Source organism: Scomber japonicus, chromosome 17, assembly GCF_027409825.1.
Source record: "Scomber japonicus isolate fScoJap1 chromosome 17, fScoJap1.pri, whole genome shotgun sequence".
Classification (NCBI taxonomy): Eukaryota; Metazoa; Chordata; class Actinopteri; order Scombriformes; family Scombridae; genus Scomber; species Scomber japonicus.
The window spans coordinates 22445965-22470463 of NC_070594.1; the positions used below are offsets into that span (position 1 = coordinate 22445965).

General features: G+C 38.3%; 1 protein-coding gene across 1 annotated transcript in view; it reads right to left on the reverse strand.

Moving 5' to 3' along the window:
• LOC128376734 (regulator of G-protein signaling 6-like) overlaps positions 1–18941 on the reverse strand; it is a 77925-nt gene extending 58984 nt beyond the window's left edge. The window contains exon 1 of the mRNA XM_053336549.1: positions 18705–18941. Within this exon, the coding sequence (XP_053192524.1) occupies positions 18705–18941 (237 nt within the window). The remainder of the gene's footprint in view (positions 1–18704) is intronic.
• Positions 18942–24499: the final 5558 nt, after the last annotated feature.

Below are 24499 nucleotides of genomic sequence, written 5' to 3' on the forward strand. Positions count from 1 at the left end.
TACAGAAGTAGGGGGCTCCTGCTGTAACATTAAGACACTCTTAACATTTTATGACTTTACCACAAACCATGTAGCTTCTGTCCTCCATTATATTTTATTTTTCGGTGAGAGGTCACAGTGAAGTCATGTGCCTGTATGTGTTTTGGGAAGAATAGATACTTTTTTTCCCAAAAGTTCAGCATTTCCTTTTAATACTTTTAACTACATGGTACATCATGGTACATCGTGGTACATCGTGGTACAACTTCAAAAATTACAAGGCACAGTACAACCATTGCCATTTTGGGGGCAATAGAAGTTCTGCAGCAACCTTTACTTTGAACTTGGAGATACTGACATAAAGCTGAACCTTTCTAGACTTCCCCACATTGTGCCTCCGGGTTACTTTTGAGTCTTGAGTCACGGTGGGTGGCACAAGGATGTTATTTCCAGGTTCAGTTCACAATGAAAGCAATCCTGTGGCGCTTCCAGTATTTGAGTCCGTATGTGTGAACAGAAGGTAAGTCACAAGTCATAATGTGTCAGCTGACAGCAAGCCAACCACGCCTGTCACATCATCCCTGCAGTGTTTTGGCTTCCTTACAGGCCATCTCACTCACTTAGGTTCTCTATCTTGACAAATGCCACTGCTCCTGTTGTTGTTGGCTTCATCAACCCTAACCTGCTTTGATTTTGCTCTCTTCTTATGGACCCTGGAGGGTCTGTATGTCTAAACTGATTCCCATAGGGGGGATTGCAATGTTCCCTGCTTGTTTTTTTGAGAGGATATTCTATATTGCCACAGAAAGAAGCACCTGTATAGCTGTACTATTACCTTTTGATGTCTGTGTCCCTGGCAGAAACAACACTTGAGGAGACTGGTTGATTCAAAAGATCTATCCCCTGTAACACTTCACTCACTTGTTCAAAGCTAATGAGGCTAGAACTCATTCACAAACTGTCCTTGTATCCACGAGTATCAGAAGTCTTTACCTACTGAAGATGGGTCAAACTTGAGACGAGGCTACAGTAGTTTTAACCCCAATAACTTCACATTTACTGAGCTCCTGAGTTTCTCTTGGCTCTTTTCCCAGTGGAGCTGAGAGACAGCCTGTCCTACTTCTCACTTTACTGAAGTATTATTCTGTGCCAGCAGTGAAACTAAACTGTACAATAAGAAACAGATAGAGAGGGGGAATGAGGGAGAGGACAGAGCAGTAAAAGGCAAAGGCTGGCTAGGGGGATGGGAGAAAAACTATAGAAAAATATAACCATATACAACTAATTTACAACAATTGATTTGTAGGAAACACCATAGCTTAAAGGTGTACACCGCCTCCATAAAAAGGTTTGTATTGAGCATATCTGCAAGACAGTATTTAATTTGTTTTCCCTTTTCCCAATATATCTGCTTCTGGCAACTATGATTAACATTTATATGGTTTAGTTTAGTTTAATTTATTTGACGTAATGAGGAAAAGAAATTCAATCACAACTATAAAATTGTGTCATTATAACACAATGAATTCAAAGATGATGATGTCGGAGTCCAAGTTACTCCATGACTGCATACTAGTGACTAACCAACACAGTAATAATGGATATCTTTAAGCAACTCAAAGCACGTTGTTAAGGTTGGGGAAAAGATCAAGGTCTTGGATGAAGCACAAGGCAGGACATTAACCTTTAACCAAACCACAGCATTTCCCAAGTTTGAGTGGTCTAAGCCTAACAACATAAACCGCATACCCAAACAATCCATCATGCTCTTCTCTTCATATGAATGCTACTTGCTGTGTTAACACTGGAAAAAGCAGCTATGTGCGTATCATACGGTAGCTCAAAGCTCATAGCCATATCTATTTTTTATGCTGTAAATAAATCCAGCATATTTCCTGCAGATTCTATCTTAATGTTGAACAATATAACATTGAGTGAACAAACAGGGTAAGTGTCTATTAAAGTGTTTATGTTCTTTGTCTTTTACGATGATAATAACCCTGAAAAATGAATGCTGCAATGATTTATGTAACGTATTAAGTGGCCTCTGTGATCCAAATGTGTTACAATACAACAATCTAATCTGCTCTTCATAGATCCATAATGCTCTCAGTGATTGTTAATCATGTATGAGGTATCCCTGAGTCATATCAATAGAAAGAACTAACTGAGTCTGAGGCTGTACTGAGAAATGCATGAAAAGCCAGAATAGTGCCAATACTTTGCATATTGTACAGTCTCTTAGAAAACAAAAAGGGAGGAAATAAAGCTGGTTAGAGCATAGAAGCCAAGGTGCGAACCACTACCCATCTAGGTTAAAACAGAGGAGAAGGAAGGCATACAGCTGAAGATTGATTGGGGTAGGCAGAAAAAGAGAATGAGAGGAGACACTAATGGAAAAACGATGTGTGGTGGTACTTCCATATCATCCATCAGTTAAGTGTGGGTTGTCTTTTCACTTTGTGTGTGTGTGTTATATTTTTGTGTGTCCATCCAAGTTCTCTAATGGACCCAGGGCAGTGCGAGGAACGTGCCTGATAAAAGTTCACATTCATTAATCATAACCTGCCACTTGGCGCTTCAACCTCTGCTACCTTGGCTCCAGCCGACCCCTGAGCTCCCTCAGACACTCGAGTAAAGCCCTATTATATTGTCTCCACTTCACCAAGACACAATACTGGCCTGGATCCATACAGCATTAGTTTCATGCTGTATGTGGCATTATGGTGGCTCATGGTGTGGACCAGTATAGCCAATTCAAACCCAACTTTTAGGAGATAGGGTTGCATGAAAACTGAACATGTGGGGAAACAGCTAGCCTAGCTTCGTCTAAACTACACAAATGCATCTACTAACACCTTTAACACATCTTTGGGGTTTTTAACAATTACTTCTATGCTATGGCAATTTCTTTGTGACATTCCAAATACAGAGTGGACTGCTGTACATGATCTTGTACACTACAGCTGCTCTACATGAAAATAACTTCACCCAATACAAATCTATCTAATCTGACACAAAATCCACACTGTAGCCATTGCATATATAACACATCCTGTCATATGCATAGATTGAATATGTTATCCAGAAGGATTAACAATAAATCTGCTGCAGCAAGTACATGAAAAATGCAGTGAAAAGGAGACTCAGAGCTCGGGATATTTGTGACTGTGCCTCAAAACTAACGTGGAGATGATTTATTGATGTTCAAATCCTGCATGTAACACCTCTATTGTTTAATTCAAACATACTTAATATTTTGGTACCTCTGTAGTCAGGACCATCCCGCCCCAGCTGGAGGACGAAACAAGAGACTGTTCTGAATGGACAGTGCTGCCTCATTATTTTGGCTCTGTCTGCCAGCTTTCCTGCTACTGATGAGCAAAACAGGTGTCACCACACTGGACTAAGGCAGCTCTACAGTACATTAGCACAATAATCACTGCAGGTGTATTAATTCGCCGTTGAGCTCGACCTTCCATCCCAATATTAACACCTTTCTATATGTATATTTAATTCCACTCAATAAAACCCTGCCGTTTCTCTCCCTCACTATCTCTTTGTCATCGTAATTGTCTCTGAATGTGGGGCGGCGATGTGTGCGTGTGCGAATGTGAAATGTGTGTGTACATGTTCAAACTCAAATGTTCTTTGTGTAGTTGGAGTCCTTTGATCTGCAGTCCTCTGTAATTTCTGCCAAAATCTGACGAGAGGGGAGGATACACCATGTCTCATTACAGCCCAGAAAACGCCTGCGTCATTGTTTTCCCAACAAAACAATATGTTAATCCCTATTACACCATGAATATCTGTGAGATTAATTAGGGATTAAACAATTTGCTCTCGGGACAAGGCCACTGTGTGAACAACAAAGAATTATGGCGCTACAAAACCCCGATAAACAACAAACCGCTTGCTTATCGAGTGTTTTTGCCCGTGCTCATTATTTGTTGTGAGTCACCATGTGCATCATAAATATCTTTCACATACAATACACACACACACACACACACACACACACACACACACACACCTGTGCACACACTAACACACACACACACACACACACACACACACACACACACACACACACACACACACGGCTACACTTACAGAAAACAGGAAGTATTCCAGCATTTGTGGTAAATAGATATTGAAAAAAAATTTTTTGGCTTAATATATAGTTTGTTTTTTTCTTATATTGCTTTTATGGTTTGACTACAGATTGTTGTTCATTGTCAACAGCGAGTTCCTGTGATTATTCCTTTTTTATTTATTCAACCCCTGCCTTCAAACCAAATTCTATTGGGTTAATAATAAAATTGTTAAATCCTGAGTAAATATAGCATTAAAATAAAAGTTGAAATGGTGTTTTTCTTATTACTGTGCTACAATATTGCACACATAAAGATAAAGCTACTGAATTTGTCACACATACAGTTGTACAGTGAAATTCGACCTCTGCATTTAACCCATCCTAAGTAATAGGAGCAGTGGGCAGCCACTGTGCAGTGCCTGGGGACCAAATCCAGTTCTATATCAATGCCTTTGGTCGGGGGGGCTGACAGGACAATTAACCTAACATACATGTTTTTGATGGTGGGAGAAAACTGGAGCCAAATGATAGACGATACTATTTTCAGCAGTCACTTAAAGAAATACTCTGATCCTTTCTTTAAGCTGAAGTACCAAAACACCAGTGGAAAAATGCTCCATAAGTCAAATCTGCTTTAGTTCAATTAAAATATTTTGAGCAAAATCAAAAACATCTAATGCAAACAGTAAGAAAATGGCCCTTGTATCTAATATATATAACACATTACATGTAGGAGTAGCCTTTAGATGCCAGTTTTAACTATTTAAAAAATATCAAAATAGTCAGGCCCCCTCTAAAGGGAACCCAAGGAAAAATCTACAGTATGGGGTCATGTGATGATTGTTGGGGTAGGAAAGAAGAACACATTAGCACAAATTTGTATTCATGTTTTGACATTTGCTTTTTTGTGAAACACTGCATGTTGGATTATTTTGGATACTCTTGATGAAACTGCTGACAGCGCTAACAGCAGTAACAAGTCAAACAGGTTGGTGACCACAGGTTTCAGCTTTTTATTACGTTACATTAATAGGGTACTATTGGGGTCAAATTCACCCGGGACATTATTGGGGTTTTAAAAGCAATATAGAAATAAAAGTTCACATAAAAGAAACTCCATATCAGATATATTGTCTATCTCAATTCCAAAAAATAAAGATAACATATGATTAATGTTATGTATGTTGCAATGTATTTGTGCTAGATCATGGAAGTGTCATTCATTCATTTGGATAAGGTTATAATTTATCTTAGAAATCCACTATAATAAAGACTAGGGTGGTATAAATCATTCTTATCTGGGCTAAACTCGGGGGTGGGGGTGGGGGGCTGTATGTGTGCATGTTTCTGAGTGTATGAGGCTCAAACTGTATGAACTGTATGAAGGACATGTGTGGGAGACTATCGTGTAGTATTTTTTTTTTCCTTGTACGTTAGGCCATGGCCATGGCCATGATATTTCAGCTTGAGAAATTCTATCCTTGTATCTTTTTTCTTTTAGTAAATATCTGAAATGGGTCATTTAAAGGTTAAACATTGCATTATACTGTACATTTTAAGGTTATCCAATGCTCGTTATCTAAAGTCTTAACCTGTTGTATAACTATAGCTTTCATAAAAATGTTACTTCTCTAGTATGAAGTCGAATTAAATGGAAATCTCCAAATAAAGTACCACATTCATTTCCTTATGAGTCTGTGCCCCGAAATTGCAATATTAATTGACTAGTCTTGTACAGTTTCACTCTGTCAGTCTTAAAAAAAAATCAAGGTAATTCACTGCAAAAACCTTCACACACACACACACACACAGTACATCTAATACTCGCATGCTTGCAAATTCCCAAACGCATCTACAGATTGTGCACAGTCACTTTACATTCATATGAATCTCTGAAAATCCAAAGTGTTGACAGAGAAGCAAGGCCAGGTGGACTCCTCTGACACCTGCTGTCCAACACATCCAGAGCATGACAAATACACTGATGCCTCAATAGACCCGTGGTACCAACCCGCCTCTTCACTGTCAAATAGGAGTAAACAAGTGAATGGGTTTACAAGGAAATCAGAAGCTGGTTCAGATCTGACTCATTCAAGTGCATCTGGCTGTAAAGTGTTTCTCGTTGGGCTCTGGCGCTTTGATATTCGTCACACAGCAGCTTTCAGCAGCTTGTTTATAGAGCTAAGACTAGAAATTAAATATAACACAGCTTTTAGCATGTGTCGTATTCTTTAATAAATCTCTTTAATCATTGGCAAACAACGAAAAATCAATTGCCCTCATTTTTAGTCTGACTTGATAAAAGGATTAAAACACAACACATCCAATTTTATGCCTTAGATCTGGTAAAAAAAAAAAAAAAAAAAAACCTAACCCAAAAATACAAACCTTTATTCATTGTGCCAATTACTCATTCAAAATCCAAAATACCACATTTAATCAGAGCAGCTGTAAGTGTACACTGAGAAGGATTAGTTTGGATTAGAACCGAGTGAAACAGGAACTCAGTGGGGACTCAGGATGTCATTATTTCTACAGGCCCAGGAAACATTCCCTCCTAGGGAAGAAACGCTGCTTCTTTTTGACTGCCAGCACCAGATTCTCCAGTAATAGCGGCCAGACCCCTGTCCTGACCCGCTACTTTTAATGAACTACCGAGAATTAATGTGTGTGTGAATAATTAAAGTGATCTCATTTCATTTTCTCTATTAAGGAGATCCAAGCCCCTAAAATTTGACTTCATGAGATTTTCAACAGACTTTTAGGAGCACATAACATCCATGCTCACCCACTGCTTCCAAGCTTAATTAACCACACAGTCTTTAACACTGTTAAATCACAAATGTATGAAATTCATCAGGTAAAATTCATATACCCAAACACCTCCAGTACCATATACACTCACTGGTGTATATGGTACTGGTACTATGCACATGACTGGAATACCTGCGCAATCCAGTCATGTGCATAGTTTCTATGTATACATCCAAATGTAAGTTGTGCACTCTTGAAATTCTGTTGTAACATATTCTCATAAATTCACTTGAACACCTTGACTGGCTAAAGAAGCCATCAATGTCCAAAATGTGCCGTTGTCTTTCAAAAATGCATCAATAAACTATAGCAAGGATTCACTGAAAAGCAGCAAATATAAAGAGGAAAAAAAGCGATCCATGCTGTCATCTCAGAATTTGCAATTTAAACTCCCCCAATTAGCCTCTCCCCATCACCTTGATTTGATTAGCCTGCTGCTCTCTACCTGCTCTGTTGTGATGAGCTCTCCTCAGATATCTGCAGGCGGGTGCACTGTGATTAGATGTGCTTAGTCATTCACTAAGTGACAAGCCGCACGCACGCACACACACAACCTCTCTCATGCACATACACACTGGTGAACAGGAAAAGCATATAGAACAACTTTGAGTGCAGCATGAATCTATACATGCACATAATCTTCCTTTATAAGCCCAGAATAACCCTTCACAGCACAACACTGCTGCACATAAACACACACTCAGGTTGACACTCATCATACTGAGGGTTTAGTAGATGTAACAACCTATTGTTACCTCTGTGTTTTGCAAGTAGATGCATTTCATTTTATGTTTTTCCCCTAAAATCCCCAGTACAAAGAACAAACATTTGGTCAAAATAAATACAAAAAATCTCCTTTTTTCATAGCAGGAAATAAAGAGCGTTGCAAGGTTGAAAATCTGTTCAGCTGTTTTCGTACGTGATCGAAGTAACAATGTCGATCCGCAGTATGTGTTTGGATACTGATCATAGTTCACTAGGAAGCTGTGGGCTCGGCGAGCTATGATTCATGTTCTTGCTCGCCAATGAATATCTTTGCAATGTGAAATTGCCTAATAAATATGCGCTGGATTGCAGTGACGAGGCATGACTGGAATTTTATGGTTCGTAACGGGGCTCAAAGGCTCAAAGGCATAAACTAAGTCATCACCAGGTGACACGAGTGCAGCCTGCATACCATGTTAACAATAAACAATGCAGTTATTAAATCAATTTTCAGCTGTAACGTTAAATCACACTGAATTGTTTTTATTGCAGCACAGCATACACACACACACACACACACACACACACACATAAATGTCCTTCATGCAATCAATCTGCAGGGGTTCTTCAAAGGAGTTTGGGCCCATAAATCCTTTTGTCTGTGTAAATTGTCATTCTTATTTGCTGGTATTTTATTAAAGCCGGTTATAAAATGTTCTACTTGATATGAATTGCTGCTCTAAACGAGACCTTCAATTTTCTCTGTACATGTGTGTAAATCCAGACTGCCATGTATGCAATATAAGAAAGCCTCTTCTGAAGGTCTTCCTTGCCATAGTGGGGCAGCTCACATAAAAATACAAATAAAAAAAATAATATGTGCTTGGAAAATTGTGCAGAAATACATCAAGATACATTTTGTCTTAGAGCATTTGGAAGATGGAAACAGCAACATGAAAGGAGCAGAATGACCAGCCAATAAGAATCAGTTATGCAACATAAGACAAAAAAAAAATGCCCTGGATTTCAACAAGGCTGGTGTGAAAAACAAATACAGCTTAATGCCTGTTGCAGCAATTCCATTATAGTTGGAGTTTTACAGGCAGAAAATAACCTCAAACTCTGAAGGAAACACTAGAAATCTGATCTTTGTATTCTACATTAATTATATCAATAGATTCAATTATCTTACTACGTTTTGCAGGTTTTTTCACTGACTCATTTTAAGATAACAAATGAGATTATTGAACAGGAATTGATGTTTTCGGTCCATCTATCAATCCAAGCCATCAGTTGTAGTAAACTGAGTTAAATGAAGACCACTAGTTTTGGAGCTAATGGATAAATGATTGACATGTAATGAATAATTTCTCCATTTAGACATTCGCTGTCCTACATGGGGAAAAACTCATTCATGTTATTCATGTTGTAAATCTCATGTTAATTACTTAAATTTTACTTGTGGCTCTCACCCCTTTTCCACCAAGCTGGAGCTGGTGCTGGTTCGGAGCCAGAGTCTGACTAAGCACCGGTTCTTTGCTTTTCCACCACCAAAGCTTCAGCCCCGAGCTTCAGAACGGGAGCCAGAGCAAGCACCGACTCTTTGCTGGTCTAGAGCAAGAACCGATTACGTCAGCGGACTGGGGGCGGGGCTGACGTTTATTAGCTGGCTAGCAGGGCTAACGTTTATTAGCCGGCTAGCAGGGCTAACGTTTATTAGCTGGCTAGCGGGGCTAACGTTTATTAGCACACCAGCGGGGTTAACGTTCATTAGCTGACTAGCGTGGCATTTACAGAGGGTTAAAGATTTGTTGATTAAAAGTACTATTTTTATAATTTGTTGTCTTCTTCTTCTTCGTTTCCGGCAGGCTAGATGCCTTGCGCCACGTTGCTGCCTCTCACTGGTGAATCATGGAAGTGCTTCAAAGGTGCGTGCTGGCTACATTATACAGTGTTGTAGTCGCGTGGCTCCTTGCTGGTGGAAAAGCAACAGGTTCGTAAACGTTACTTGGATTAGCACCAACTGAGCACTGGCTCTAGCACTAGCTCCGAACCAGCACTGACTCCAGCTCGATGGAAAAGAGTACCAATTTTCAGAGTTTCCGTTCAATGGTGAGAGTGAGCTGGGTTAAGTCATGCCTTTCTTTCTGATCTTTGTGACTAAAAACTTATAGATTTGTTTAACTTTCTAAGTAACTACAATTGGTATTGTTTCTTCATTGTATTTACAAATAATAACTATACAGAATCTAATTGAATTTAGTTATTATTTTCATTTTTGATACATTCTGAGTCTAATGAATCTATACTCAAAAAGCTGTCTGCAGAATGTTAAACGTTTTATTGCAAGAAAGATGCTTTGCATAATAATTGCACCTCAAAAAATGAAAGTGACACTGAAATGAGTGTCATTATACGCACATCACGTATAGCTGCAAGGCTATTAGAAAGCAATTTCAACGAACAAAGGAAACGCCTGCACATTTACTCCAAGCCACAAAAGTTTAATCTGGACAATGTTTGGATCCTACTCACACTTGAGAGAGGTAAAAACAGCCAGTAGCCTCTCATAGATACACTGGCATCAAACAACCTTAGATCTCAGAGTAGAGGAGGCGATTTGAATACCCTTCCACTCCAAAGAGTACAAGGGTTTTTATATTTTCACTCTTCAGACTCTTACACCTCAAGGTCTGAATCAAGAATATGAGATCAAACATGTTCTCTTAAGTATAAAAAATGTTGGTAAGTTCATGACAGCGTTCTATTTTCATATTTCTACATGCTGACACACACATTTGAAATATGTTAATTTAACAGGTTTGTACTTCTATAATTTAACCCTGATCCTAGCAACATATTTAACATACAAGGACCATCAACTGAGGACCCCAAGAATTAACTACAGTAAGAAACAACCATGGTAACAAAATGTTTACTTCTGTTGATTTGAACATTATGAGTTATGTTACAGTTATGTAATTAATGTTATCTGACAACAAAAAATAAAACATATTACTTTAAGTTATTGTTAATTTGGATACTGTGTAAAATTAAAATATATATTTTCCTTTAAAGTCCAGATTAAACAGCATTTCATATCTAACGGGTATCTAACTTTTGTATTATGACATATTTTCGAGTGAAACATTAAAGATTGATGGATGGGTGGATGTCATGATACTATTGGTTAAAACTGATTGGTTCAAGCCTACGTAAGCACACTTAATATTTTGTTTTAAAGGAAGAAACATGATTGGCTTTTGACACAAGAATACAAAAGAAGTAGATTTTTTGTGTGTGTATTTTTTGGCATATATTGTTAGATAAGTGCACAATATGATTGGCGATGTGATCAAAAAAGATTCAAAAGGCATTTTTCATTTCATACAAACTACTACAATATGTTTTTGGACTTAATGTTTGTGATGTTGATTCTTATACGTGAAGATGGATCTGATGTAATGTTGAAAGGTAAGATGGATGTTTTAAAAAGTTTTGCAAAGTGTGGAGGCGTTCCCTTTTTTCACTGGCGTTACCAATTTTGGGGCAAAAATGTGGGCAGTGCTAGAAAAAAAGGGTCACGTTGAGTGTTTGAAATCATTTCAAGGCGATCTTCTCCGCTACATTGTGATGTAACCTGCGCAGAAGTGGGAGTGTTGGCCTGGTGCCGGCCCTTGAAGGAAGACCATGGGAGGAGGCAGGTGGTGCACTCTCCCACACCAATGACCACATCACTAAAATCACTGAACATGTTTGGCCTCTGGCTTTGTTCCAGATGGGGACAGTGACAACATGCCAAAAAGTGAAAAAGCAGCCAGCAGGCACACATGAAAATACTTTATCAGACAGCTGGATGACAGACAGGAACATTTCTGTTTGATCATTCAAGGGTTTCATAGCATTTAAAAAAAACACAAGTTATCATTAATCAGTGTCAGGCTTTATAAAATGCTGCTTCCTGTGAAGGTTTTAGAAATAAATTGCCTGTTTAACATCAATTTCATTCAAAAAGTAAATGGCTTTAACAAGATTAGATTTTACATTACATAACATTACACTGTTTTGTTGGACATGAGACCATTTAGACAATATTTTTCTCAAGCCAGAATTTTCCTGTCAAGTGATGACATGTTCAAAACTTACTTTTATTGTATTTCTTTGAAAGTAACTAATGCAGAAATAATGTTACATTGATGCCTCGCCACAGAAAAATTTGAAAAGATCAGAGTGGACAGTTCAGATCATCCCATCACATACCAACAGTGAATTATTTAATTAAACCATTTTTCTGTCAACTAACAATTCTGTCAAACAGCCCAAGATGCAACCTGAAATGTCTTCTTTCATCCCGACCAACAGTTCACAACTCAAATATGTTTAGTTTATCATAGAGGACTAAAGAAAACAGAACATATTTACATTTAAGATGCAGGAATGAGAGAATTGTTGAATCTTATACTTAAAATTGACTCAAAATGATTAATTGTTTATCAAAATAGTTGACAATTAATTTTTATGTGGACTGATAAATCATTGCAGGCCTGTTAAATATAATGATGTAGTTTCTGCCTAAATTTAACCATATGGGAGATGATGGATCAGAAAATGTTTAGTTGAATTATTGAATGAGTCATTTTTAAAGGCACTTATTTATTGTTCTTTATTCTTTCTATTGATGCTCTTCTATTTTTGCTATCTACTTGCTGCAATGATGTATATTTCCCCACTGTGGGACTAATAATAAGAAAATCTTATCCTCTGAATAACCTATATTGTCATTTAATTATAGAATAAGGACTTTTTGAGCAATTTAGATGCATGAAAACTGTGATAAGTCCTTTCCTTCACAGCAAACTGATATTTATTGAAGTGAAAATGTTTTCTTCTACCAAATGCGAGAAAAAAAGGCAATAAAATCAAACTCTGCCAAGAATGTCCTTCAAAAGCAGAAAGGTCTTTAGAGCAGATCACCCCTGCTGCAAGGGCAGCCATCCAACAACCTCCTCACTGTGGCTTTTTAACCTCCGAGCTCTTTTTTGAGGCACGTTCCAACAGCTCAGAGGAATATGGAAACAGGTATCTGTATAAACAGCTTGTTAAGTAAACAGTTCAACAGCTGCTATTGTCAGACTGGAGACCAAAAAGTAATGAAAAAAGAAAAGGTGCCACACGCTGGAATGCACACACGGCTGTGCAAACACACACTCATCCAAACAATGGCACATGCACACACACACACATACATTTGAACAGCAGCATACACAAATACTTTGCATCCCTTTTTTCCTCCCTACTCTTCCTTTATTACACACACACGCACACGCACACACACACACACGCACGCACGCACACACACACGCACACACAGCGCCTGAGCAGATGCTGGCTGACAGGTTTGAATTTGGGCTGCTGAAAAGGTGAGTCAACACCCTCTTCTCCTGTCAACAGCACTGAATCTCCTCACCTTAAAATCGCCTTCTATATGTGTTTGTGTGCGTTTGTGCTTGTGCTTGTGTGTGTATGTGTGTGGAATGGTGACAAAAATATTATCTAGTGGTAAAAGAAAAGAGCATTCAGTCAGATACACACAAAAAATGTACTGTATGAATAGGATGTATATGACACGCACTCACACACACAGGAGGATAGAAAGGGGGGATGGGGGATGGGGGAAGGTTGGAGAAAGGGGAAAAGAGAAAGAGTCATATTCTATCTTTATGAATGACCCCCCTGTAGGCAAGAAGCATTCTCCTCTCATTCTAATTACTGTTTAAGCACTGACCTAGAATCAGCTCTTATATTTGCCTCTTATATCCCACCCACGCTCTTCACACCCCAGCTGAAAGTTTGAGGTTCAAATTAAGAGCAAAAAAACTAAGAAAAGTAACTCAAAATTCAAACTCAACATTTATTTCAAAGCTTGATACTTTGTGGGCCAAAGCTTTGTAAACGGTGAATTGGGAGCAAGATTTGCATTTTTCCTCCCCACTCATGCTTGTTGGATGATTGATGACTCATCCGGCAATACTAATGGGAATACAGTCCGGGGCATACATATTTTATAACAACGCAACCTTTCGTGTAATAGGGAATGTTGTGAATCAGTAGCTCAGCTTGTGACCAAATCGTTGTTTTTAAAGCAGAAAAGCGGGTATGGACGCTATAGTCAATTATCATTTCACATTGTTATCATTTTTTGAGTAAGTGACATCAAATCAAGGGATGTAATGACTATGTTCTTTGTATAAACAGCTTTGTTATGGTGTATAATCCTTAGCCAATGCATAATAGTAGGTCCATCATCCGTATTTTCAAATATGGCAATATAGCTGACTGTAAACAGCAATGTCAACTTAGCTGATTTGAAACATTTTTCATTCTTCCAGTCAAAAGCTCTGATCAATCACACTAATGGAGATGCATTCTCATTTTTTTCCTCCTTTCTAAGTGTTTCTTTTCTGTTTTCTGTACTTCATTTTCATTTGGCTGCATTGTTGTTGTTGTTGTTCAGCTTTATGTGGATGTTATTCTCCAGACAGCTCTCAGTGGGCCACTACAGCTTGATTGCATTGGAACGATCTGCTGGTCATCCACACACACACACAGACACACACACACTGTGGAGGTAGTTAGTTGATGTATGTGTGTGTGTGTGTGTGTGTGTGTGTGTGTGTGTGTGTTTAGGCTTACTAACCAATGGCTACTTTACCTAATTTTTTTCACACTTGTAGAACCTCTAGAAAGGGTGGTCCCCACAAGTGATGATTGCAAACTTGGTCCCCATGATACATGGAAACGAGTATGTGTGTGTGTGTGTGGTGTGAAAAATAGTGATTTTGACTGAGGGTGTTGTCTTCCATAAGTAAGAATAACTACTGAAATATGTCTCTATTATGAACACTGACTGTAGATTTATAACCTGAGTACCACTGGATCACAGATAGATGTACTTTTATAGTGTTATGAATTTTATATGTTTATATCACAAACTCAAAAGGGCATTTCACTGCAGTTGGCAGGTGGTAATTAATGCATGTACAGCTGTGATTATATGTAATATGTCCCATATGTGTAACGTAAAATAGCTCCAGGACTCTTTACTGTGCAGTAGCTGAGATCTCTAGGCGTGGTATAGAAAGGTGTTGTAACATCCATCTGCCACTCAGTCACACTCCAACTGTACAGATAAATACTTTCTTTCTCTTCACCTTTCTCTCTCCAGCAGTTCCTGACACTGTCTCTGTGTTCCTCTCTCCCTCTCTTCCTTTCTGAACCCCCATCTCCAGCCCGCACCAGCAACTCATTTATCAAAACTGACAGTGGCCGTTGGCATCTTGCAATTCCTGCTGAAGCTCCAGCCTTTTTCAACAGATACAGATTCACAAAAAGGATGATATGATACATTTTGCAATAAAAAAAAACAAATCTATTAATAGCTCAACATAAGCATCTTTTGTGCCAGTTATTGATATATTTCAATTTCTCCTTTTAGCACCTAAAGTTACAGATGATTGTTAATTCAAAAACAGCTTAATTCTTCAATCCTCCTCTACCACAATGAAATTATTGGTGTGCCCAGTGAATAAAATTGTAGAGTACAAATGTCAATGAATATGTATGTCGGGCAAAGAAATCAATAAACCAAGTTCATTAAGCTCAGGCTACATCAATGAATAAATTAACTAAAATGACATACACAACTGTGACAAGCCTCCACTGCAGTTCATATTTATACTCTATGCTTTCTTAGTTTTCACTGGATCGCTGCTGATTTTAATGACATTGCATTTTTTTAAACTATAGGAGGTAACAACATTTGTCCAATTGAACTTTGACTGCAAGTTACATTGACTACAATCTCAAAAGGTAGGTCTTAAAAGTTGCTGTGTTTTTTGGAAATTGAATGTTTCCTCAGAATGCTGATAAAGGGTTAAACTTGTGGTAATACGGTTAGAATTGGGTTTAAGGGTTGAAGTCAGGCATGTAACATGAACTTTTTTTTTTTGTAATCCAACAAGAAGTCCCAACTTGACAATTGCTTCCATGAAAAATACAACAGCCACTGCAGGTATAGCAAAAACACACATTAACAGCATCATGGTTACTAATTTTGCATTTGAAAAGAAAGTCAAAATAGTGGACTAGTCCTTTTATTGTAGCTAACGTAATAGCATACAGCGGTATACGGTATAGCCATTTTGCAGTTTTAGGTGACACAAGCTAACTCTGTAGTCAACAGGCATAGATATTAGTGCTGTTCCCCACTATAATACAAACTGAAAAAGCCTTTCAACACAGCCAACCACAATCATCAATCCAAACTATATTCCAAACAAGACAAAGACACAGAGTCCAACAAAAACTAATAGCTCAAGTAGAAACATCCCACCAGGATGCTCTGAGGCTGTACTGTCCTTTAATAATGCCCACAAGCAGTATTGTCTTTGCATTTCCTCAACTGTGGGCTCTGGCAAAATGCTCTTATATGTGAATGAATCAATAATGTCCTCTGTATATATAGTCTGCATGAGTTGCCATCCTCAATTGCAGAGTGTAGTGCTAGAAAGAAGTAAACAAAAGTTATTGGAGCCAGACTCTCTATATACTCTCTGTAGACATGCTATATCTCTGACTGCTACAAGGAAATAACTTGCAAATTGTTCAAAATATGATTTGAACTCCATGTCCTTCACTTTCCATCTCTGTCTCTGTGTGTTTTTGCACTCATTATAAATAAGTAAATGTGGCCACTCGTTGCCTGCTGGTAGTAATACTGACACAGAGTCTTGTTTTCCTGGCCTGTCGTCTCCTCTTACTGACAGGAATATCACCGCTCTCCTCCCCTGCTGAGTCTGGACTCGCAGAGCATCAGGCCACCGAGCAAACCTGGTCTCCTTCACAGTTCATCTATCATGATAAAACACTGCAGGGGGATGATGTCTAGATTCGCTTGTCCCCGCATTCATTCTCAGGCCAGCATCATTTTAAAAAAGAAGAAGATTGCCTTTGGAAGTGATTTCTTGTTGTTGTCGTCTTTTATCCAGTTCTAGATTATATATTTTTGAGAGGCTACACTGATTTCCGCACATAAAACAACCTATTTTCTTTCTCACGTTCTTAAGCCTCTTAGCGGGGTAGATGCTCCTACTAAAACAGGAGTGGGAACCCTCTGTGTATCATATTTAAACGCTCATTTATCATTGTCTAATTAATTGTGATGTGAAAAGAAAGATGCCAGAGATGGGGTCCTGATGGGAGAGCATCCTGCAGGCATTATGTTCCTTCATAGTAGATAATGAACTGAACCTTTTGTCTACCTGAGCCCAGAGGTGACGCTTTGCTATTATTCATTCTTTCAAAATTTGGCTCTCATTACCCTAAAATCCCACTGCGTGTCACAAAGAGATTCCACTTCTTGTTTCTTCAACCTTTCCCTCATAAAGTTGAGCTTATTTGTCTCATCTGACTAATATATAGACACGTTAGTAGCTTTGATTTACCAAATTACTCATTTATCAAGATTCCCCAAAGATCCACTGATATTAAACAGATATAATAGTAAAATCACTCCATATAAGAACAAAGGTACAGAGGAATTTTCTGTTTTGGTTTTACTTTGATTTTTACTGACTTTACCTAAAACCATCATAAGTTATTTATGGTGCTGACTGTTGTTCTAATGTACCTCTACCTGCTTCTGATGGCTTTAAAGTAAAACCAAAACCTTGAAGAAACTTTACTCTTCAATTTTCAATATACACTCTTTGAATAAAGGTGGTTACTATAACACATAACTCATAGATAGATAGATAGATAGATAGATAGATAGATAGATAGATAGATAGATAGATAGATAGATAGATAGATAGATAGATAGATAGATAGATAGATAGATAGATAGATAGATAGATAGATAGATAGATAGATAGATAGATAGATAGATAGATAGATAGATAGATAGATAGATAGATAGATAGATAGATAGATAGATACTTTATTGTCCCCTAAGGGAAATTTGTCTTGGGCTCTAAACAAATGTAGATATCTATCTATCTATCTATATATCTATATATATATATATAAGCACATGTAAACTAATACATGACTAATTCTCTTATAAGATTTGATTATCATTCAACATCAAACAGCAATTTAAGCTTAATTCATGATAAGGTGTATTTGAGAGTGGAAAATGACCTCCCCAACTCTGCAGTTCCAGTTCCACTCAGCTTTATGGAGCTTTATGGTGAGCTCCATACCAAAACAATTAGTCTCCACATCTGAACTGTTTCCTGTTACTGTTCCCTCTTTCCACTCTCATCAGCATCATTTTCAGCTGCAGCAGGCAGCTGTTTGCAGTGGAGAAAAAAAAGCTCTGGTAACGCAACCGTCCACCACCTGCCCAGCATCAACAGCTAACACACAAAGTTAGCAACCAACTGATGAGCAGAGTGGATCGTTTAGCAAAAAAGCCATATATTTCTCTAATAAGTTTCAGTGGAGAACAAAACAGAGCAAGAAAGAGACAGAATATTGGACTTACATTCATCCAGGTGCCAGAAACACAACTCCAAATCCATGCTAATGTGATAATATGTCATTATGTTTATAGCATGCTTCTGCTGCCCCCAAGAAGTAAAGAAAATCAGCTGTCCTAGAATGTATTTGGTAATATTTGGTAATTCATGTATAATCTACATGGTACATACTGTATATACCAACTCTGATTCTCTTTCTGATACCTAAAGCATGTCTGATGTACACTCAAAGTGGGATGAGCAACAACTACACAGTACAATATAACATGTTTGTACTCCAAGAGCCATTTGCTTCCCTGTTACTGTCTTCTAACTTTAACCAATTCTGAGTCTGACTACCTGTGGTGCTTCTGTATGTGGTAGATCTTCTACATAAAAAGCTCTGGGAAAGGTCTTTGCATGCTTCTCCCTGCACCAACAACAACATCTTTAAAAGTAAAAGCTCATATTTCAGAGAGCCTAGAGACAGGAAACTGTGCTCTAACTGAACTCTCGGCATCACCACGAGATCACAATGACAAATTCATCACTAAAAAGACTTTTAAACAAATGAAGAAACTTGCTCTTACCTTTCTGTAGACAATCATGTTGGGGGTGTCGTCCTCTGGGTCCACACTGCTCATGGACCTCATGGACATGGACAACAGAGGTCGGGCCTGGGGCGTCTGGACATCCTCCTTCGGTTCTTCAGGTGCTTCATCAGGCTCCGTCACACTCACAGGAGAAGCTGGCTGCTCTTCTTCCTCCTGCCGCTGCTGCTGCTGCTGCTGCTGCTGCTGCTGCTGCTGATCAGGTGCCTCGGCCATCGCTCCACTCTTCCTCTCTGTAAATGATCCTCTCTTCTTTATCAGCGTCAGACTCTCTCTTCTTCCCTCTTAATGTGGGAAGTGAACTCACTTCAGTGTCTAGCAGCTGCTGTGAGGAGAGAGAGAGAAATAGATGAATTAGACAGCACAACTCACCGCTGAGCTCCAGTCTCCCATTTCTCTTCTTTTTTTTCTCTTGTCCTCTGTCAGCAGGCACAGGATGGATGAGATGAAGGCATCATAAATTCTACTTGTTTTTTCTGTTGTGTTTTTATTCTGCAATTCTTCCCCATCTGCTGTCACATGAGATTGAAGTAACAGGAGAGTCAAAGACATCACGTCTATGTTTTTCTCTTTTTTTGTCCCTCGAGCATCTTTCTTCATTCTCATAACTTATCTTGAGGGTTGTTTTATTTTTTTGAATAAAAATAATTTCAAGGATGCTAAAACCTACAGAAAGAGAGAATATTTCGCCTTTTTTGCAATTATAGGATGGTGATGTCATTACTTTTTTGCATATTTGAATACATTTTTAATCAATTTAATCAATCTAGTTTTTTCAATATAAGATGGAACAGTGTAAATTTGTTTTATTGAGGTAATCAATAAGCTATTTTGCTATAAATATAAGACTTTTTGTATGTCGTGGTTGATTTTAGCAAAAAACTCACATCATGAAATAGTTTAAACCGTCACTCAGGAGCATCCATTCACAGCAAATACGATATATGACCCTGTCCTGGTATACACATACGCATCACATAGCTCAGGCCCGTGAGCTCTTTTCTGATGGTCTGACAGCTGTCAAAATATTGCCGTCTGAGGACAGATGAGCTGAGACGAGGAGGAGAAGAGGACCAAAGCAGAGGGGAACAACAGGGGAGAAAAGTGAAGAGAAGAGAAACGTGGAGGATAAAGAAAAGACAGAATGTAGGAAGAATGAGGAGTAAATATAAAATGCACAACATGGGAAACAGAAATGCTTCTGTTTCCCATGGAGAATGGAGGAGGTGAACTAGAAATGCACAACTGACTAAACAAACCTATTCTGAACCAAAACTGTTGAGTGCTAGTTTTCTGAGATTAATCAATACTTGCTACAAAATGCAACCCACTGGAATCAGATATTTTGCATGCTTTTATCTAAAATCAATAGAAATTAATGGCGTTTGACTGCATTGTGTTCAAAATCAATGGCATCTCCATTTACACAATATAATTGTATTTTCACAGCACATACTCCTCTGTTTGATTTGACTTTAAGTGCTTTATTATTGACTTAAACCTCTTTTTGTGCAATTAGTGTGATACTGATAATCTAGTAGTATTCAAGTATTCAAGCTTTCTTGCAAACATCTGACCTTTGAAAATCAATTCAAGCATTTTTTGTGGTTAAAATGTAACTTTTACCATCTTAGTGATAAAAAAAATACTAATAATACCCTGCAGCACCATACCCTCTCAAATGGATCCTGCTATTTGTTTCCAGGCATGTTCAAGTAAAACGAAAAACACTCACAATGAAATGCCAAAAAAAAAAATGTTGAGAAAAGAAAACTGTGCACTCTTGGATCAAATACAAGCAGTTAGAAATAAAGCCTGAACTGTCAGCAGGGCAAATGTTTGACAAAAGGAATCCAAGCGCTTTTAACGACATCAAAGAGGGCACACCTGTGTATTGTCATGCAAGGGCACGTGGGTAATGTAGTCCACAGTTGTAGTTCAAATACATAAAAGCTCCACAAATACAACACAACACAAACAAGAATAATGAATCAATATGTGAGGCGATCTGGGAATAAATATGGATGATGGGAATAAATATTAAGAGTAATTAAAGGACAGGAAATATTTAATAAGGAAGTTAGTGTAAACTGCAATACCTTCAACTCCAATATACTCCAATTATAGCACAATGCTCATATTAAAACTCACACTTAAGCCAAACAGATGGAAGTAGCATCATGTTTCTATCCAATTCAATTATCTAGAATAATCTGTCAGGGTGCCTTGGGAGAAAAGGCCACTTTTACTCTGCGTGGATGTTATATGGCTTCAGGTTTGCTGTGTGGCAACCTGATTGAACACTGACTTTAATTTAGGGACAAGCACCATGTAGACACAATATTAACTGAGATAATAAAGATCTCAGAGCTAGATTTAGACAAAGGGCCCATATTCAAGACAAGGCAACAAGATACATGATAAAGCAGGTCCCATGTTATTGTGCCAGTTGATCCTGTGCTTTAGTGTTGAATATTCATTGATAATGACATGTAGCATAGTAAAATAAGGCTTTTGTGGAGAGCTTCAGGGACCTTTGGAGAATATACTTATTGTCTTTATATCTGAGATGTAGATGAGAAAATTGATACCAGTTTGTTATTGTTTCACTTTGCCAGAGGCAGTTTGTTCAGGTTAGCATTAAAACTGGAAGCATCTAACCTGATAACATGCTACATCTTGTTTGGTTAACACATGCACAAACAGAAATGAAAGAAACAATGTGTGGTTTTTAAGGGAGTTACAAGTCACAAGTTTCTCATCTTTGTAAAGCAAGTGATGGAGCATATTTCTCAAACCCCCCCCCCCCTCCACACACACACACACACACACATCTTATCACAGTGATTCTACATGACACTGTGTTATTGGCTGAGTTTACAGTTAGTGAACATGGAAAAAAAAAAAGAAAAAAAATCAATACCTGACTGCTGGATGGCTGCAAACACAATGCGCTCCACTTTTCTGTAACAACTCCTGATGCTGGTTGGCTGTGAAGTCTGAGAAGTGGAGCATCACTTGTGTGGAGATTGCTGATCCAGATTGTGTATGTGTATGTGTATGTGTATGTGTATGTGTATGTGTATGTGTATGTGTATGTGTGTGTGTGAATGTGTGTATCTTTGATATCAGCGCAGGCATTTAGCTCCATGTCAGCTCGCTCTTTAGATCAATACTGTCACATCAGCCAGCTGCTTGTGCGTTACTGCGTTGGTGAGACATCATACAAATCTACAAAGCGGCTTGCTTGTGTGTCTGTGTGTGTGTGTGTGTGTGTGTGTGTGTGTGTGTGTGTGTGTGTGTATGTGTGTGTTCTGGAGCCTGAAGAGATGAACATGTAGTACGCGTTCCAACATCCAAATGGGGACGTACTTCTGAATCAATGGCTCTCAACCTGCTGTCTTCATTACAGATGTGCCATCTTATTAACAGGTATTCAAACATCTGCAGCTCACCCCGCAAATGGAAACGCCTGATTTGATTTTCATTAATGTTCAGTTCCAAAGTCCCACAATGCTCCATCTCTGGAATCACATGTAGCCCTGCTGCCCCGGGGGATCAATACCTCCAAAACATGTGCTCTCACTCTTGATTTTAGCATATAAATGAAATGTTCAGGTTGAATACGCTCATCTCAGCAGTGTAGATCACATGGAGATTAAGTGATTCAGAAGGACATCTCACCTTCTGTGTTAGAGACGCTGACGTTGCCCTAATTGCTTTAATGAAATTCAGACATTAGTTGTGGTCACTATGAGAGCAAATTACTGACATATTTAATGTAATGTGTCATCTGTCTTTCTAAAAAAATAGGTGAATGTGACAATGGAGGGTGGATAAAGTTTTCTGTTGCACTGGATCGTGAGCAGGTGGACAAACTCATGATTCAAGATGAGAGTTTGTAAAATGTTGTTTTAATTGCTTGGTGAGATGATTGTCTGATTTTCTTCTCCTCTGGGAAAAGTTCTGATCATTACTGAATGATGAAGACTGATTTACTGCATAGACCTGAGCTCAGAATCCAGAGAAAGATGCTCTTAACATAATATCTTTGACTTCTTTGATCTTCAGTGTATAAAACTCACTGACTGACCAAGGATCGTAAACCTGACTCTAAGTGTGAAATTTACTGGCATCACTTCAGTTTTCACCCTTCCATCTTAAATAGTGGATGATTAACACAAAAATACTTTACCACAATATATTTTAGGCTATAAATACATTTTTAGGTTGGCTTGAAACGGTCATCTTTCTTTATCTTTGGCACTAAACACTTGTCTCTGTGGTGTTTCTGCGCTTTCAACCACTGTGCTCAAATAGTGAGTTTTTGCAGGTGGCACTCTTTTCTTTTTTTCTTTTCCCCAAAAAATGACGTGATGGTTAAAATAAAATAATGACATCTTTTTTTAGGATATTTGGAGCTGAAAGTCATTTTTAAGCAAAATACCAACAATCCAGTGGTTTTCTTTCTGTTATATGATAGTAAAATGACTATCTTTAGATTTTAGTTAGTCAGATAAAACAAACATTATAAGTCACCTTTCACTCTGGAAAACTGTGATGGGTATGTATTTTTGTCATTTTCAAGACCAAATGATCAAGTCTTGGTCAAGTCAAGGTGTGTTTGTCTCTTTTTAAATGGACCTGGAGTCTAATTAAATAAAGTCTATGAATAATCTGATCAAGAAAGTAATCAGAAGATAAACTGATAATGAAAATCATCTTTACTTTCAGCCCAACTCAGACAGTTCCTATTGTTTCACCTCTGATTACACTTAGAGCTGAAAGTTTTTGGAACAACCTTCATTCCTCCTGTCACAGCAGGTGGTTGGAGGAAATAGATGCAGAGTGAGACATCTTGCTGTTTCTTAAGGCTCTTGTTATTTTCCCTCCAGACCCTCCAGAGTGCAACACACACACACACACACACACACACACACACACACACACAGTTTTTCTTCATCGCTCTTCCTCTACACTCCAGGCGAAACTGGGAGTCTGGGATGTTTTACACCAAAATACAGGACAGCATCAATCCAGCTGGCAGCCATCTTTATGCACAAAGAGGTGTAATGATAAAGGAACAATCCAAAATTGTGATTAGTGTCCATTTCAAAATTATGTACAAGTTAAAAGATAAAGCTAAATTGAGAGAAAGATCCTGACTGCAGGGATTGGCTCTCATTCAGCCAATGAGTAAGGTCAGCCTCTGATGCTGGGTGATAAAGCCTGGATTGGAGTCAGGATTCAGTTTCCTAAGGTGTTAGATAGATTTAAGGTCAGGACATTGTCCATGCCTGTCAGGCTTTTCCACATTTTTTTTATGGTTCAGTGCACAGGGGCAACTACCATGTTCAAACAGGAAAGGACTTCCACCAAAACTGGAAGCACACTAATGTCTATAATATGGTTGTATATGTTGTAGCGTTCAGATCTCCCAGTTGGAGCTAAGACACCTGATTCAGACCATCAACCACAGACAAGAGTATGTGGTTAGGAGTGTATGCATATGTCTAATCAGGCATAGTAAATAGTAAACCACACTGCTTTAAAACTACTATCCGCTGCCTAAATGAACATTGACACATGTTGGGGGTTTCCTCTCTGTTATCATTCCTTCTGATCATGAAGAGATCCTTTTATCGAGCACTTTCAATGTAAGTGATGGAGGAAAGGCTTAACTTTGAGCAAAAATGGACTTGAAAGTTTATGTGAAGATCATTTAAGGCTTCAGCAGTCTGAGCTAGTCAAATAAATGGGATAGCTGCCACAGT